General features: G+C 52.8%; 1 protein-coding gene across 3 annotated transcripts in view; it reads left to right on the top strand.

Moving 5' to 3' along the window:
- The window catches only part of GAB3 (GRB2 associated binding protein 3), a 56,664-nt gene that overhangs the window by 24,377 nt on the left and 15,533 nt on the right, over nucleotides 1–16,754 (top strand). For all 3 annotated transcript variants that reach the window (XM_084534162.1, XM_084534163.1, XM_084534161.1), the window contains exon 2: nucleotides 12,444–12,747. In XM_084534162.1, the coding sequence (XP_084390288.1) occupies nucleotides 12,444–12,747 (304 nt within the window). The remainder of the gene's footprint in view (nucleotides 1–12,443; nucleotides 12,748–16,754) is intronic.

Here is a 16,754-nt window from a genome sequence, read left to right as displayed (position 1 = left end):
AGCCCGACAGACACAGCTATCTAGCAAGTCAGACTAGCCCTCCGCAGCACAATCGCAGGAAGTTATTCCAAGCCTCAGACAAATCCCATTTCTATCTCTGGAAGAGTAAAAGGTCAAAAAACACCAGGCTGTAGCGGTGCCAGCAGCCGGAGCAAGCCGCGTCCCCGTGGGGCAGGGCTGAGGCGTGAGGGGCGCTGGGGGGCTCGGTCATGGCCGGCCTGGGCCCACAGGAGGGGAGGCCTGGCTGGGGACAGGGAGGTGGCGTCCTGGGGAGCTCACACAGCTCCGGGCCCACCCGCCCCGCTGCTGGCTCCCAGCCACCTCCCTGTCCTCTGCTGGCGATCGGCAGCGTAATTAGCACAAGTCCTGATTAGCTCCAGCCCTCCCCTTGCAGCGTGCTAGCAAAACAGGAGGTGTCTGGGGCTCGGGGCCATTCTTCAGCAGCGGCTGTGGTGTCCTGAGGCGCCCAGGCCCGGGCAGGCTGTGCTGTGGCCACAGGCACACAACAGGGACGTGGGGACGTCTCTCGTCATTCCCTGCTGTCCTCCCAGGACTTCAGGAATGTCCCCTTCCCTCCTGTCACGTTGCTTTCCTTTCTGCTTGGCCCTAGTGAGAAGGAACCCCCAACACCAGCCAGGCAGGGCACTGCCACCGGCCCTGCGGCTCCTGGCTGGGGACCCAGCAGTTCCTCGCCCAGGTTTTCCATCCCTGCCGATGAGTCCATTCATTTTATGTTTGTCCTTCAGCTTTCCTGCTCCTCCCATTCCTGCCCGTCCAAGTTTCTTGCCAGTTGGGGCTCCCCTGCTATCCCCCAAGCTCTTGCTTTAGCTCCTCTTGTGAAACCTCTCGCCATCACCTTCTCCTGCTCTGCTGCTAGGACATGAACCCCTGAACCACCCGTTTAAACACAGCCCTCATCCCTCCTCACGCTGCTACCTGCTGTCACTGTTCAGTTATCTGATACAAACACGGCCTGCCACAACAGAGGTGCTTTGAGACTTGCAGTGTCCACATGCAGAGCGATGGGCCGAGGCACACTTTGGTCACTGGCTGAAAGCTCCCACAGCTCCACTCCTGCCCACACTGGCTCACATCCTCTCCCCGGGGTGCTGAGCCCTTACAAAAAGGGCTGAAAGACTCCACACGGCTCAAGAGCACCCAATTTAAGTGAGGGCAGCAGCAGGGAAAGTCATGTTTGTTTTTCTCGAATAGCCTGCACACAGTGGGATCAGCCCCAAGCAAAGGCCTTTTCATACGGTCTCTTTGTGGTGAGTCTGCCTCCACACCCTCCCTCAGACGAATGCTCTGAGCGGTGGTTTCTTTGTCACTGCCACAGCACAGACTGTCAAGGGTCTGCGCTCTTGGAAGCAAGCTCACAGCAAAGGGTTGGGCACGGACCATCAGTAATTTAACCATTTTGCAGCAGGAGCACTGCTGTTTGGAGGAGTGGGAGAGGCCAGGCTGTGCAGGGCAGATGGGCTCTGCTCTCCGCTCGGCTGAGCAGGATCTGGTGATGTCCTCAGAGCACTGCACTGGGAGGTTTGTGCAGCTGCTGCGTCCTTTGAGCAGATCTCAATGTATGGGGCTGCCTCAGCATTGCTGCCGTTGGTTTCCCTTTCTTCATGGATCTCTCCCATGGGGTTAGAAGCAACAAAAAGCACTTTAAAAATGAAAATGAGGTTCTGCGATTTAAAAAATTAGCAGAGGAACTCCAAGCTAGGCTGAATTTCACTTCAGCTCCTGTTTTGCACTTCAGGTTGACAGTGTCACATTAGCAGCAGCAGCAGCCACGCTTACATTCACTTCCTTCTGAAGCACATGCAAGCGCTGCAGACTGTACAGTGGACTGTGCTCCTTTGGTTTTGAGGATTTATGAATTTTGGGCTGGGTTCAATAGAAGGGAACGGCTTTAAGATCAGTAATAAGACCAGTGACAAAGCTTTCCCATCAGAGGAAAGCGAAGATGGTGAGGCCACGCTCAGGTGTGCTTCAGGTGCCCCATTTTGGGGGCAGGGGGAAAGAAGACACATTCCTGACAGTGCTGGTGGCAACCTCACCCTCTGTGATCATCTGAGACCATCTGTGACTGGCTCACAGGGCGTGCCAAGGCACCTCTCCCTGCTGCAGTGGCAGGGGCATCCTCCAGGCTCAATGCTTCCTTGTCCCCCGTGCCTCCAGGGCACCCAGCGGGACAGTGCTAGCAGCACCCAAGCAGAAAGCATCCTTATCCCGAGTGCTGCCCGGTGACCTCATCTTCTGGGTGTAGCTCGGCGTGCAAAACCCACGAGAAAGAGATAGGGAAGGGAGGAGAAGAGAGAGAGAAGTTTCAGAAAAGCAGAAATAAATGCTGCCGTTTTGAAAATGACTGTGGAAAAACCCAGCTGGCTCATTGTCCTCACTTTTGTAACAGTAACATTGATCCTATTTCACCATCCCACGAGCACATTCTCGGCGACAGTTTTATGGTTTAAAGGAGATGATCTGGGTAAGCTGCACACCACCACTGCCTGCCACCGAGTTTACCTTTTTCCATTTGGTCAGGCTCTGGCTTTTGGTGTTTTAATAGATCAGTGCTCTGACAGGCTGAAAAATGATGGAAAGGGAGCTATTACCCTTCTCCCACATTGCTCATGTTTGAGATATTGCTGAGTACATTAATTGCACGTTGTTCCCAATAGATCAAGCTGAACTTTTGTTTCTGAAATCTGTTTTTACTCCCAAACCGTTTCCACTCTTTGCGGAGTTTGGCAGAGATTTTTACTCCTGCTGCACTCGCAAAGAGTCTGCGTTACAAAATACTGACAACTGGCCGAATGTAACCCCAAAGGGAAGGCACCTGCTCAGGAAAGCCGGCCCATCCTCTGGAGGCTGGAGCAGGGAGGTTTGGGCCCTGTCGGTTTAGTGCCACGTTGAATTTTGCCTTTCCACACTGCAAAGAGAGCGGGACAGCAGCCACTGCTAGGGCAGGCACACAGCTGAAGGGCACCGACCCGCTGCCCTCGGGCCAGGGGTAAGCGGCTGGTTTGGGGCATCCTGAACTCATCGCCTGGGCTGGGCACTGCTGCGGGCACCCAAACCACAGGCTTCCAGGCAAGGCTAGTACTTGGCAAGTCCGGGGATTTCCTAGGAAATGAATTATGGCATGCAGTTGTTTTCAGTGCTGCTGTGATCGAGTGCAAATCCACAACACGAAGGGGCTCCAGAATTCGGAACGTTGAGGCAAAAGCGCGCAACGTGCCAAATGCGATTGTTTTCCTCTTGCAGCCCGTTATATTCAGATGTTGAGGAAATGATTTAATATTTCTGAACATGTTGTGATTTCATCGGTGGGTCCAGCAAGGGAAGTTTGAGAAGTCATGCAAATTAAGATAAACATTAAGCACGCTGTTGGTGCTAGCTTTGCCATGCTGTTTTCTGGCTGTGAGGCTCAGGAGGTGGAAACAAATAGCAGTGCTGCACCAGGCATGCCAGCCGAGGGCACAGAGATGTCTTCACGACAATGGCAGAAGCTGCAGCATTAACAAGGGACTGGAAAAGCTTAATGAATCTGTGGGTCACAGCTTGAATGTCCCATTTTAGGAGGGCAGAAGAGAAAGGTGTGAGGATGAACAATGCAGCCGGGGAGCGGCGCCAGCTCTGCTCCTCACTCCATCTCTGCTGGAGCACCTTGCCCCTGGTGCTGGTGTGAAGTCAGCAGGGCATGAAGTAGCACAGTGAGAAAAACTGCGCGGATCTGCAGAATTTCACAGGCAGGGTGAAGAAATGTGTGGCTGCCCCCGAAGCATGGGAAGTTTACTTGATGGGTGTTTGGATACTCGAGCTGACTTTAGCCAGCTGAGCTTGTGAAATGCGCCTCAAGTGCGGAGGGAAGCGGAGCTCGCGGGGTGTTAGCCCTTCAAGCGTCGCCCTGAGAGCCCTGCTTCCTTGGATGAGATGCAGGACGCAGCAGCAAAAACTCTGAAAAAAACTCCAGAAAAATTCTGGCAACTCAGAGAGGATTCTTAAACAAACAAAAGAAAACCTGGCATGGGGAGCGTTGTTTATATTTTTCCTAACATTTATGTACTTTAAAATAAAAAATGACGGGCAGGAGATGCTGTATATTAGGAGCCGTATGAGTGATGACCACTTTTCCACAAACTAAGGAGAATGAAAGTATAATTCTAAAAACGTCTAAAAACCAGCTCAGTCTCCTGTGCAGTGTAAAGCAGAGAAGATTAATTTAGGAGAGCTTTTAAAGAAGAAGGAGAACTGGTTCTTAAAATGTACCACTGCCTAGCAGGATACTTACAGGCAAAGCAACCCAATGCATTGGTGAAAAGGCAGTCCAAAGCAGCAGAACTACAATCAAAATAGATGCGTAAACTCCTTAGCACAGCTGCTTTTCTAATATTGTACTTCAAAATGAGCAGGTGGGTGTGAACGCAGCCACTTAGCACTTCCAGCCTCCTTCGGTGCTGTGGGGCTCGGTGTGGCCACACTCACCCCACCTGTGTACCTGCAGCCATCCCGACCAGTTCAAGGGAGCTCACTCAAAGTATTTTACCATATATTTCAGTCTGTCTTTCCCACACTCCTAGTGTACTCTTAATTGCAATTCTGATATTTACTGAAATGGCCGGGCAGGTAGCACCCAGTGGCAGGGAGGGCCTGTGTCCCCCCAAAATGGGGTCTCATGCCTGAGATCACCAGAAGACACTCGCTGTCTGGCTGGAGAAAAGTCAGGGCTGAGGACAGCCTGGGAGTAACCCACAAACCCCAGGCTAGACCCGTGAAGGGTGAGTTCATCGTCTGATGCGGTAGATAGAAAGTCTGCTCATTTGTCTAAGGCAGATTTTCTCGATTCAGATGATTCCTTCGGCATGTGTTTCCATTTTTGGGAATCTCTGCATTTCTCAGAGCTTCCTGTCGAGAGGAGGACCTGGCCTTCTCCAAGCAAGTGGGAGCTTTGCCATTTACTTCAATAGAGTCTAAATGTCACCGTGAAGGCCGGGTGGCTCCCGTGGGACGGCTTGCGAGCCAGCACATCGATCCCAGCAGAGATCTTCAGTATCTGCACAGCAGGGAGCACGCCGAGCCCTCCGAAACCAGTGCCCCCTCCACACACCTGGATCCCGAGCTCTTCTGGACATGTGGCGGTTGCTGTTGTGACATTGGGCCTCTCTCTTTTTTCCTTCCTATCTCCGTACATGTGTCCAGAAAGGTTGGTTCTTGTTTTCAACACACTTGGCCTGCTCTGCAAGACAAGCCCTCCCACGCATGTGCACCTCCTCCCCGCTCCGCTGCCTGCCTCCCGCACACTTCCTTTCTCCAGGCAATTTTAGGAGAGAAAATGAAGTGCAAAGGTCGAAGCGCTTGCAGCCTACGGCAGGGAATTGGACGCGGGTGGACAAAAAGACGGCCGAGATTTGGCCCACGGTGGCTGTGGGGGATGCGTCTGATACCAGCTCGTTCCCTGCACACGGGGCGATGAGCCCAGCTTCTGAGCACAACCCAGAAAGTGGGGTCATTTCGCTGCATCGAGCACATTGCTATCATCAGGCTGAAGTGTCACAGCGTAAACATCTGTGGCTTTTTTTTTTTTTTTTTTTCTGATCATGCTGGCTACTCTGCTTTTCTTCATCAGATCCAGCAGTGTGTTGTTAAAAAGTTTAGCTACTGAAAAAGAAAAAAAAATGGTGTTGTGGTCCCCTACTAAAAGAGTCACTTTGCCCAATTTCCTGTTTATGTTCCTTCTCTTCGGAGCCGTAGCATCATGTGAGCTCAGACAGTTATAGATAGGCTGCGTGACTGTTGCTGACCTCACACCACATGTTCAGTTAACAAGGTGAAACAGCAAAATTTGTTCTGTTGGTGTAAAAATACTGAGAAAACTGCCAGTTCCCAGTAACACAGAGGAGAGGGACTCCAGATAGCCTGAGGCAGGGCGCAATCTTCAGGCTTGAGAAACCTGCAGTTCCTTCTGGTCTTTAACTACTTCGCACATCTGTATTTACATCTTGCTGGGGAGCTGCAAGGAAGGGGATTAGCCCCAACTCGATTTCTTCCCTTAGCAGGGGAGGTTTGGAGTCCTTCCATAAAAGCTATTAGTTTAGCGAATTTGCTCAAAATTTGTCCAAACTTCGGTCCCTTTAGTGTATACATTTTCCTGTGTTTGCTTCCAAAAATAACTGCAAATTACTTTGACTTGAATAGCTTCGGCCATCCAGCAGATGCTGATACCCAGCTTTCGTGGTTGAGAGCTGCTGCTCAAACAACCTGCAGGCAGCCTCGCTTTAGGGGGATCTCAAGGATCTGCATGGAGCCTTTTAAAAATCCTTTAGGATTATGCAAGAGTTTTGGATGAAAGCTTCCAAGAACTTGGAATTTACCTCTAGTCAAGATTTTATCTTATTACTGTGTTGGTGTTAAAGAATTTATTGTGGACAAGTCAGAAAAGCCCTAAAGGTTTCCAGGCTGTCTTACACAAGTAGTTTTCATGCAACTGTCAGGATCCCTGCCGTGCTGCATGAGGTTTCAGTGGCCCCTTTCCCACTGATAGAAAATGAAATTATGTTGTCAAATCCAGGAGAGCCTGAGCAGTGTGTTGGTTTCACCCTGGTTTTAACTCATTTCTGCAAAAAGCACAGTCCTGAGAAGTGGGGCTTTCATTTTGTAGCTGACAAAGGGGTGGCACCAAGCCAGACCGGGGGGTTTCTACCCATTTTCCTCTGCCACATCACACAGGGAAATGAGGATTTGGGATGGAAGAGACCAGCCAAAGCCAAAGGCATGAGCACCCTGGCCATGGGGAGCATGGCACGGTGTCGGCAGCAGGTGTACCCCGGGGCAGGTGAACCACTCACCGCATATGTGGCGTGTAACAGGCGTGTACCAGCTGCCAAGTGCTGCAGGACTTCAGGGGAAAGAAAGCACTGGAGAAATCCAAGCTGCGTTCAGGACGGTAATAATAATGTCACTTGAGATACTGCACATAAGCATGCTGCGAGGGAATATGGAACTAAAACTCTTGGCTAGCTGGTGAGGCTGTAAACATCCTCATGTGAAGAGCCCTGCCTGTAAGTCTTCACTGTCAAGGAGCGTAGCTGCCTGCAGAAACGTAGCAGCAGCCAGAAGGTGTCAGCTGGGGGGCAGTGGGAAGGGATTCGTGCTTCGCAGTGCCTGCCCTTGGGAAGGAAAACGTGTGCCCCAGCAGTGAGGAGGGGGTTGCTGGGAGGAGATCTTTCAATGGCTCCAAACCAAGCCCTTTGCCTGATGGTTTTGGGGCTGTCTTCTGTTGCTGGTATGTCTCCCCTGAACTGTCCTTAAACAGACGAAAAAGAAAGGAGAGTACAAGGATGCTGAAGGCATGAGGCCACATCCCCTTGACGTGCTGGTGGGACAGGGTCCAACAGCCTGCCATGGGGTAAAGCAGGCTGTCCAGCGCCAGCATCCCTCCGCATGGGGCTTTTGCAAGCCTCTCGTGATGAGTGGTCCACCAGGACGGCTGGCAGGCTGCTGGAAGTGGTGGCAGCTCAGGTTCAATCCCACCTGGAGGCACAGAAATTTCTGTCACGTCCTGAAAGCACCTGAGTCCATCTTCACTGCCTTGTTCATCCCAGGGATGTGTGGCCAGACACACTGGGAGAATTACTTGTTGCATTTATTGGTGGTGTCATTTTTAATTCTGCTTTCAGAACTCATTTGCTTATCTCCTGCAAGGTTTCTAAGAACTTAAACCTCCCAAGTTTCTAGGTTGCTATGACTTTGACCCGCTGTGCCCAAATGGACCCGTTAGCTTTACAAAGAATCTGCATGTTTATTAAATAGCAGTGACTCAGTTGGTTGCAGATGTTTGTATATGTAAAGCACCATAAATATGGATTGGGATGTGGAGCAGGCAGTGGGAATGCGTGTAGGTTAGCAGACAACAGTTGAGTCTGGGTCTTTTTCTTTCTTTCTTTCTTTTTTTTTTCATAGTGTGTGTCATTTATTTCTACACAAACCACAGGTTGCTTTTTGTGAGAAGCAGAAACAAAGGAAAGCTCCCTGGTTCTAAAGGACATCACCTTAGATGCTTTATTACAAAGCTTTTGCTGCACATAGAGTGCAGGAAATTTTTAGGGTAGCATTTTTAGTCAATCTTTGTATCTATATCACCTTGCAAAGAAGAAGGTATTTCCCCTTCCCCTGCATCTCCTCCGAGGAAGGCTCATGCTGACTTTCCTGAAATAAGATTCATTTAGACTCATACTGAAACCACCACAGGCAGATAGACAAGTGACTCAGTCAGTGACTCACGACTTAGCAGATGGAAATAGGGTGTTAGACAGTAGCCCGTCCCGAAATCATCGTACTGTGGTCCTCTGCGCGGGATGTGCAGAGCAGCTGTACGAGGCTGTGCTGAACGCGGCTTGCTGTGGGCATGCTGGTGTCCTTCAGAGCCTTTCCCCTTGAGAAAACAGAGCTGCGAGGGCAGGAGAAGATTCATTGACTTTTCTTTCCCAGCCGTAAGCCTCTTCAGCCTCTCGCTGCTGAAGTTTGTGAGATCTGAGCAGAAAATACGAGAAGCTGGGCGCAAGGGAGGCAAAACAAGGCGGGCAGAGTGCTAAAGCCAGGGGTGATAGGCAGCGAGCTCCGCTGTCCCCCAGAAAAGGGACACGCAGGCAGCCTCGTTAAGGAGATTTATTATGCAGAGCCGATGGGAGCTGCAACCCTACAGCCAGGACTGAGACAGCAAAGCCATCACTGCAGCTGGGGGAAGGTTTAAGAGGTCTTTTTCTTCTCTGATTTCCACAAGTGAGTTAATCGAGCCTGAATGCACAACCAGGTGGGCAGAGAGCAGGAGGCAGGAGCCCTCCTGCGAGGGGCTGGTCCGTTGCTCCTGCAAAGCATGAGCTGCTGAGCTGCTCCCTACAGCACCCTTGGGCTCTGTGAGCACGAGGACGCAGGTGGGAGCTGACCCCCTCCTGGCGCATCGCCCTGCGGCTGGCAGCTCTGAACCGCCGCGCTGTCGACAGGCCGAGACACCAGCTGCTCACAGGGCTGCCCAGTATGAATTCAAACTTCCTCTTAGAAATCATTTATAGGAAACGCTATAAAGTTCTGCCTCTTCTTTTTTTTTTTTTTTTTTTTTTTTTTTCCCCTAAAATAAGACGTTTTAAAGTGGTTCTTCGAAAACTTTGGTCTCAAATGCCGGCACAGCTGCAGGACAATTGCCCTGTGGCTCTGCCGGTACCCAAAACCACTCTGCGGCTCGGGCAGCCGAAGGAGGAGCACGGCGCACACTGGAACACCCAGCCCCAGGTCAGCCCCTCTGCTATGGCACCCGCTGCTCCCCTTCCTCCCAGCACTGAGCTCGCGGCCTCTCCTTTCCCTGCCGGGCCTCCCCACAGCGGCCAGCACGCTGCCGGGCCTCCAGGCGAGCGAGGAGCTGGCACGCCTTGTCCTGCTTCCCCTTGGCTTCACTGTGCCTGGTGAAGATTATCCTCGCGGGGGAGTCATGAGCATTAATTCAGCTGGTAAAGAATGTCAAGTCTTTTGGCCATCCCCTGGTTTGTTATTAACGGCAGAAAAAAATCAAACCTCACAGGATAAATCCTATTCCAGGCCAATTCACCTCATGGAGCTTGTGTGTGCTGCAGTTAATTATTTAGATCTCACATGCTGCGTTTGCTTCTCACAGACAAAACCCAACACATGCTCCCAGGCAGAAGGTAAGCGGTTACAGTCCCTGGCTAAAACCTTCCCATGCAGGCTCCCAACATGTTTACTAGTCAGCTACATTTTCAGCACCCGACTGGTTTGTTTGTGGCCTTTTTTATCTGGTGTTGCCACCAACACCCCCGGTGCAGCAGTCGCCCATGTGCAATAGCAGCCCTGGTTCAGCCTCCCATCGTCCCAAAGTCCCCATCACCTCCCCCTTGCACCTGCACTGATTTCGTTATTTCCACCCAGCCCTGTGCTCTGGCTGCCCGGGCGTGATAACCAGGGCTTCCCACAGCCTCGGTGCCTCCTCCTCTCCCATCGTGGACCACCAGCACCAGGCACCTCCCGCTCTCCTTGCAAGAAGCCTGGTGGGGCTGCCTGCCCGCAGGGAGGGTCATGGGGCAGCTCCTGAGCTTGTGCCAGCTTGCAAAGCACAGCTGAGGGTTTCTGCTCTCCTCTCACCAGCTGCCCAGGTTCTCCTGAAGCCCACAGATCCCATTAGGCTCGTTAAAGTCAAAATGCTGAAGAAATGGGGACAGATGCTGTACTGCCCAGCCTGACCCAGAGACACCCACCTCCTCCTCCCTCACCGTGCTCCTGTGCGGGTGATTTCCACCCGCTCTCCATCAGGAGCCAAATTTAAGCTGCAGGCCCAGCAGCCTAAGGGCAGTGGCAGTGCCCTGGGGGAGCTCAGGTGGTTCCTGCTGGCTGCTTTAGCAGCCAGCTTCCCTGGAGGGCAAAGGAGATGTTTTTTGGCTTATTCCTCCCGAGGCATTTCTCTTCTTGCTGCCTGGGCTGTGTGTGCGTTAGGGGAGCTGAGCTGCCAATCCTGGTGCACCAGCAGGCTGTGCATCAGGCATGCGTGGAGCTTGGGCTGCAGGTGGTGGCATGGCCCTGTCCAGGGCTATGCAATGCAAGATGACTCTGCTCTACTACTGAAATTTGCTACTCAGGGAGCTGTTTTCTCCATTAAAAGCTTCATTTTTGCTTTAATTTGATTTGGGGAGGGTGTGTGTGTCACTTTCTTCCTTGGTTCCTACACAATCCAACTTCTCTGCAAGATCTCAGTGATCTGATGTTGCCTCTAGCTGCTTCTAACAGAGACCAAATCACTTTCAAACCTTGACAGGTCGTATAGGTGACCCTGAATTTTCTTTGTGCAATACTTGGCACCTCACCTCTGCTTTGCATCCGTTCCTGATGCGGCCCTGCTTTGAGAGCCACTCCTTTACATCAGCTGCTGCGTGTTAGTCAGCCTTGCAAGAGCTCCCTCTAAAGTACTGCAGTCTCTGGTCCCTCTTTGTTATTTATGACTAGTCTATTGCTTTCAAAATAGATTAAGGTACTGCCAGGCTGAGTAGATTCATCTCTAGATAAAATATCAGATGAGTATGGAAAGGCAAAAGCTTTGCACTGTGAGGAAACCTCTGTTAAGTGCGGGGGGAAAATAAATCAAACACCTCCTAACAAAGGATTGCTATTTTTTTGTTGGTTGCTTTCACTGTTGCTGTACTCACAGGAACTGTCGGTGAAATCTGTAGTGCCTGTACTGAGCCCCAAGTGTCCCGGTAAGGATTTGTACGATGTAGTGACAGCATCCTGCCATCAGTTACTTTGCACCAAGGCCAGCAGGTTGGGTGTCAGTCCGACAGCCGCCCTGTGAAAGGAGCACTGTGGTGAACCCAAGTGCAAGCGATTGCCCAGGTTCACGTTGTGATGAGTCGCTTTGCGGTGAGCACTTGCGTAATGCTTAGGCAGGGGGTGGTTGTTAGATGTTTCATTGCTAAACTTTTAACTGATGAAGGCAATTAGAGCATCTGGGGCTCTATGGTGACTGTGTACCTGGGCATTGTGCAAGCCTCTTTGCCCCCACGGGGCTGCCGTCAGAGCTGGTTTTATCCAAACGCTATTTGCAAGGAGTTTGCTGACACCTTGCTTCAGCTTTCCTCTGTGGAGCAGAGCTCAGGGTGGATTCCTCTTGGCCCTTGAAGTAAGCGTGCTGGTGACAGCTGTAATCAGCGCAGGGGCTCTCGTGCTGCTGCTGAACTGCAGCAGCTGCTGGAGGAGCGGAAAATGTTATTTTGTTCCTAGAAACTTGCGTGCAGCTTAACGAAGTGATGCGGCATCTCAGTCTTCGTTTTAGCCTGTGTGGGTCCCGTGCCTTCAGCCATGTGGGCCCAGGAGATGCCGGTGCTGACAGGGGTTGGTGCAGGTTGCAGCGTCCCTGGAAGCAGTGTCTGGGTAAACAGATGTTCTGCAGCGCTGGGGAGGTTCCCGCTTAACTTCTTAGCACTACAGCTCCCTCAGGGTTTGCTCTGGGCTTCCAGAAGTAGCTGGCAGCTCATTAACAGCTTTTTTCCTGGCCAGGGAAGCTGTGCGGGTCATCCGGAGGCCTTGCTTTGGGCAGGAGGTGCGTGCTGCCAGGTGTTAGCTCACGTGCTGCAGCACACGGTGTGGTCCCAGCTGAAAGGAAAACGTGTTACAATCTCTTCTGGGTTCACCCGCTGTAGCTAAAGGCAGGTGAAGCATCAGAGCCATCGCACCATGCTGGCAGGCTAAGCGAGAGGAGAGAGAAGCCGTGTTCCCTGTGCTCCCCCAGGTGACAGCCCTTCTCCTCATCCTGCCCCAAACGCAAGCTGAGAGCAAACACTTTGGGTCCAAGTCCCATTCCCACAGGTTTATTAACAAGCCCTAACGCCAAAAAGTGCTGCTGGTTGTGTCGTGAGGCTGACGGGCCCTGTCTGTGCACCCCGCAGGCATGGAGGAAGCGCTGGTTCGTGCTGCGCCGAGGCCGCATGAGCGGGAACCCCGATGTGCTGGAGTACTACAGGAACAACCACTCCAAAAAGCCCATCCGCATCATCGACCTCAACGAGTGCGAAGTGCTGAAGCACTCGGGGCCCAACTTCATCAGGAAAGAGTTTCAGAACAACTTTGTCTTCATCGTGAGAACCACCTACCGCACCTTCTACCTGGTGGCCAAAACCGAGGAGGAGATGCAGATCTGGGTGCACAACATCAGCCAGATCTGCAACTTCGGGCATCTGGAAGATGGCACAGGTAGGATCGTGCTATCTTGGGGCTTGGGGCTGGCTTGGGGTTGGGGTTTTCCATAGCATTGCTCGGGGCAAAAGGAAGCATGGGGCTCGTTGGGGTGGCAAGGGATGTGGGACTTAACATCTCCTACAGCTCCACGTGGTCCTGAGGCGGTGCAGACCCTGCTCTGAAGGTTACTGGGGGGCTGGCTTCTGCTGGGCGGAAATAAGAGCTGGCCGCTTGGTCTCACGTCGATGAAGCAATCGCTGCTAGAATAAACAGCAGGTCCTTAATAAGAAAAGGTACTGTTTATGTGAAAAGCTGATTGAGTGTTATCTTCTGGGGTTGTTTATTTCATTACACGGCCCATGTTTATTTAGTTTGGCTTAACGTAAGACACCTGTTCCAGGAAAGTGTTCTGCAAAACTCGCATTTTCTCAAGCTTTGTTGAACGTGGAATGTGCGCAGATCTGGGTGTATGTGCACACATAAATCAATGACAAAAATGGTGAACTATCCTAGCCTATTAGTGAGAAGAAAAATAAAGCAAAGGCAGAGGACAGGAGAGAGCTAGGGGTGTCTGTCTAGGCTAAAGCGATGGTCCTCCAGTGCAGCACGAAGCCGGCCTGTTCTGCCAGCCCCACACCTGCGGGCAGTCAGTGGGGTGAGTTTCCTGGAGAGCTTCCAGGAGTTAACCACTCCAAGAGGGATCTAGCCAGGAATTAAAGCCAGGACCCATGTCATCATCAACTTACCTTTCAAATGAGAAAATCAGGCTCAGATAACAGCCATCTGTCTTTCCCTTGACATTTCCAATGGGCAGATACAGCAGCAGTTTCAGAGCTTTGTAGGAAGTGAGTCAGGGCTAAGCCCTTCGTGGTGATAAAAGCCAGCCTGAGGGCAGAAAAGGGTGGTGATGGAGGCACTCGGCCCCACCAGGGGACTCAAAGGGCAGCAAGATGTTTAGGGGCGGTCTATCCTGCCATGGTCGGTGTGCTGCTGTGCTCCCACTGCTGCGTGGGCATACCCTTACCTGGCAGAGAGGAAGCAAAAGGCCATGAGATGTTTGGTTTTAACCTATCCCAGTTCCTCTCCTTCTTTAATCATCTTTTCAGTAGTTTATTCTGAGGGGAAATGGGAGTGGAAGAGCTCTGCAGCGTTCCTGTTATGAATCTGATGTCTGCCGTTTTCATGTTGGCTCTAGAGAGCACCAGGAAAACTTGCTGGCACGTGTTCTTGTACCAGTACACACTGCCCATGGGTACAGCTTGAAGAGTTGAGCTGGTAGCTTTGGGGGATGGCAGTCATCCCCCAAGTCCATTGGAGTTTGGGGTAATTAGGGACTGTCCAGTGACCCGCTCCCTGCTGGTCGGCCCTTGCTGAAATGGAGCTGTCGCCCTTGTGCTGCTGCTCTCGCTGCGGTGCTGCATCGGATGCAGCTTTACCAATCAGCCTGACACGAAGCTGTCTTCCCTCACAAGACAAAGAACCAAATGTATTTCTTTGTCTTTCCAATGTACGTGTAGGCTTCTGGCACTGCATTGAGGATGTGCCCAAGGAGGTGTGATCTGAGGCAGAGGAGCCAAGACACTCCCCAGGAAAGATGCATTATTACTAGAAACCTCTGTTGTACTGCTCGAGTGTAGTGTGGCTTGTATGTGGGCAGCACTGGCAGAATCCTACGGGTGTTTCCCAGCCAAGACCACCAGTGTAGATGCTGATGGATGAGAAGTGACAGCTCTTGCTGTGGCAGGCTGAAGAGCTGACATCCCAGCTTTCTGCTCTGTTCCTCGAGGCAAATATCCCCTGCAGTGCAGAGCATTTGTCTGGGTTCAGTGTAAAGTCTGGCAGCTGAGCCTGCAGTCTGCATCGTGGGCATTGTAAGCTGAGCTTCCAGCCATGCACTTGCTACATCCCTCCTGGCAAATAACACCTCCTATTTAGCCCGCAGCTCCTGCCAGTGTGGTCGGGTCTGGTGTGGATTTGGCTCAGGCTGCAGGGCATGTTCAGCTTCTGTTCCTGCCCTCTGATTTCAGCCTGCACAGTTGCACAGCTTGCACGGCACGTTTCAAATACTGATAAATTGCTTCAGCTTTCTGGGAGCACAGAAATCCCCCAAGAGGTTGGAGGTTTAAACAAATTACTCCTAAAAATTAGCATAAGAAAAGCCCTATTAAATGCAGCACGCTTTTTTAACGTGAACGCTACCGCTACAGGGCACGGTCCCTGCAATGAATCACCGCAAGGAAGGCACATGCAGAGCAGGAAACCTTACCGAGCTGCTCCGCATTGAGGTGACTCTCACAGCCAATACTACAGTGGGAAATCAATCGCTTACAATCCTGGCATCTCTCTGAGAATTCACGGTAGCTTTGAGGCCAAACCCCGAACCAGTGAACCCCCGAACTGATGCTCTGTGGGCACAGACAGCGCGGTCGTGGCTCTGTGCCATGGCTCAGCCCCTGACAGCCACGACGAAGCCAAGCTCACAGCCGGCTCCTCCTCACCAGAGGCCTCGGGTTCGACATTTAGGCAGCTCGGAGCTGGCCCCGTCAGGCCAACGTTTTAGTCAACAGGAGGGGCCGGCTGGCCGGTGGAGGGGAAGCGCGAGCTCCAGCAGATGTCAGGAAGCACCTGGGCGGGCGGCAGGCGGGACGGGCTGGCCACTGGCCACCGGCCACCCTCGCCCCATGGCACTCGGCTGCCACAAGGAACTGTGCCCGTGGCTGTGCTGAAGGCACGGGAGCTGCTGGGGGAGGAAGAGGTTCCCTCTTGGGCTCCCTCTTGGGCTCTTCCAGGTATTGCTCCGCACCCCGTGTAAATGCCTTGCTTCCTCCCCATGCAGCCCCTACTGATCCCCGCCTGTCTCCATCACCCCCCTGTACCTCCACCTTCTCCCCCAGCACGATGGAGCCTGACACCCAGGATGTCACCGCTGTCACCTGAAGCAACCGGTCACCCGTGGTCCCTCCTGGCTGCGGGAGGCTGGACAGGAGCCTTCTGCTCCTGCACTCCATCCACCTCTCCCTCACTTCCCCACAGCTCCGGTCACTCCTGCTCGCACCCATCCTGGGACTTTCTCCCTTCCTGCTCCTTTCTGATGGTTTCTTTGCTGCTTTTAATGCATGTTTTTTGTTTTTAAACCTTGCTGAGAAGTGGTTTGACACCCTGGGAGCTCGCTGCAGCCCCCCTGAGGACACCTCTGGCAGCCAGGGCAGCGCACTGGGACGCGGGGAGCCAGGAGCCCCGTTCCTGCAGGAACCCTGCTGTCCCCACTCGGGGCGTCCCCTTCGTGTCCCCGCTGAGCAGCAGGCCTGCTGGTGGCAGCGCCCGGCCCATGTGTGGGAGTCAGGGGAAGTGTGAGGGCTCCTCCCAGCCCTCCTCGGGAGGAAATCCCTCCCTGAGCTCCTCAAGGCTGCTCTTTCATGTCAGCCTCTGGCAGCGTCTCCACCTCCCTGCAGCCCGGTGTGGTGGGGGGGAGCTGCAGGCAGGGACCCCCGCTTTCACCCATTGTGCCATTGCACAAGGACAGTTTTGGAGCTGGGGTCTGTAGCAGGAGGGAGAAGCCTTCTGGTTTTCCAAGACCTACATTGACAGGGAAAGTTGATGGGGCATCCTCCATGGTGAGTCTTCCCGTCAGTGCAGGGCAGAGGTTTTGGGGTTAGTACCCACCAAAACAGCTATTTTGCCAGCCGAAGCGCTGTGCTCAGCCTTCCTGGCAAACGGGAGGACAGAGGGGGAGAGGCACCGAACCTATTTTCTGCCTGCTCTCCCTTGAAAATGGCCATGCATAATTCATTCTCCCCAGCTGCCGCTGCAGCACGACTTTAATGCACGCCTGATGCGGTTCCCAGCAGAGCTGGTGGGGACTGGGATGGGGGGCCAGGAGCTGGCTCTGGGTAGCCACGTCCCCAAAGGCTAAAGAAGGGCAGCCACGGCGAGCGGCAGGGACGGGGACGGTGCAGACCTGCCATGTGTTGTGCAGCCCGCAGCCCTTCCTGATGGGATAATCTGAGGCTAAACCCTGCGAG

This window comes from Aythya ferina (genome assembly GCF_964211825.1).
Source record: "Aythya ferina genome assembly, chromosome: 13".
Lineage (NCBI taxonomy): Eukaryota > Metazoa > Chordata > Aves > Anseriformes > Anatidae > Aythya > Aythya ferina.
This window is presented reverse-complemented; position numbering and strand designations above follow the sequence as displayed.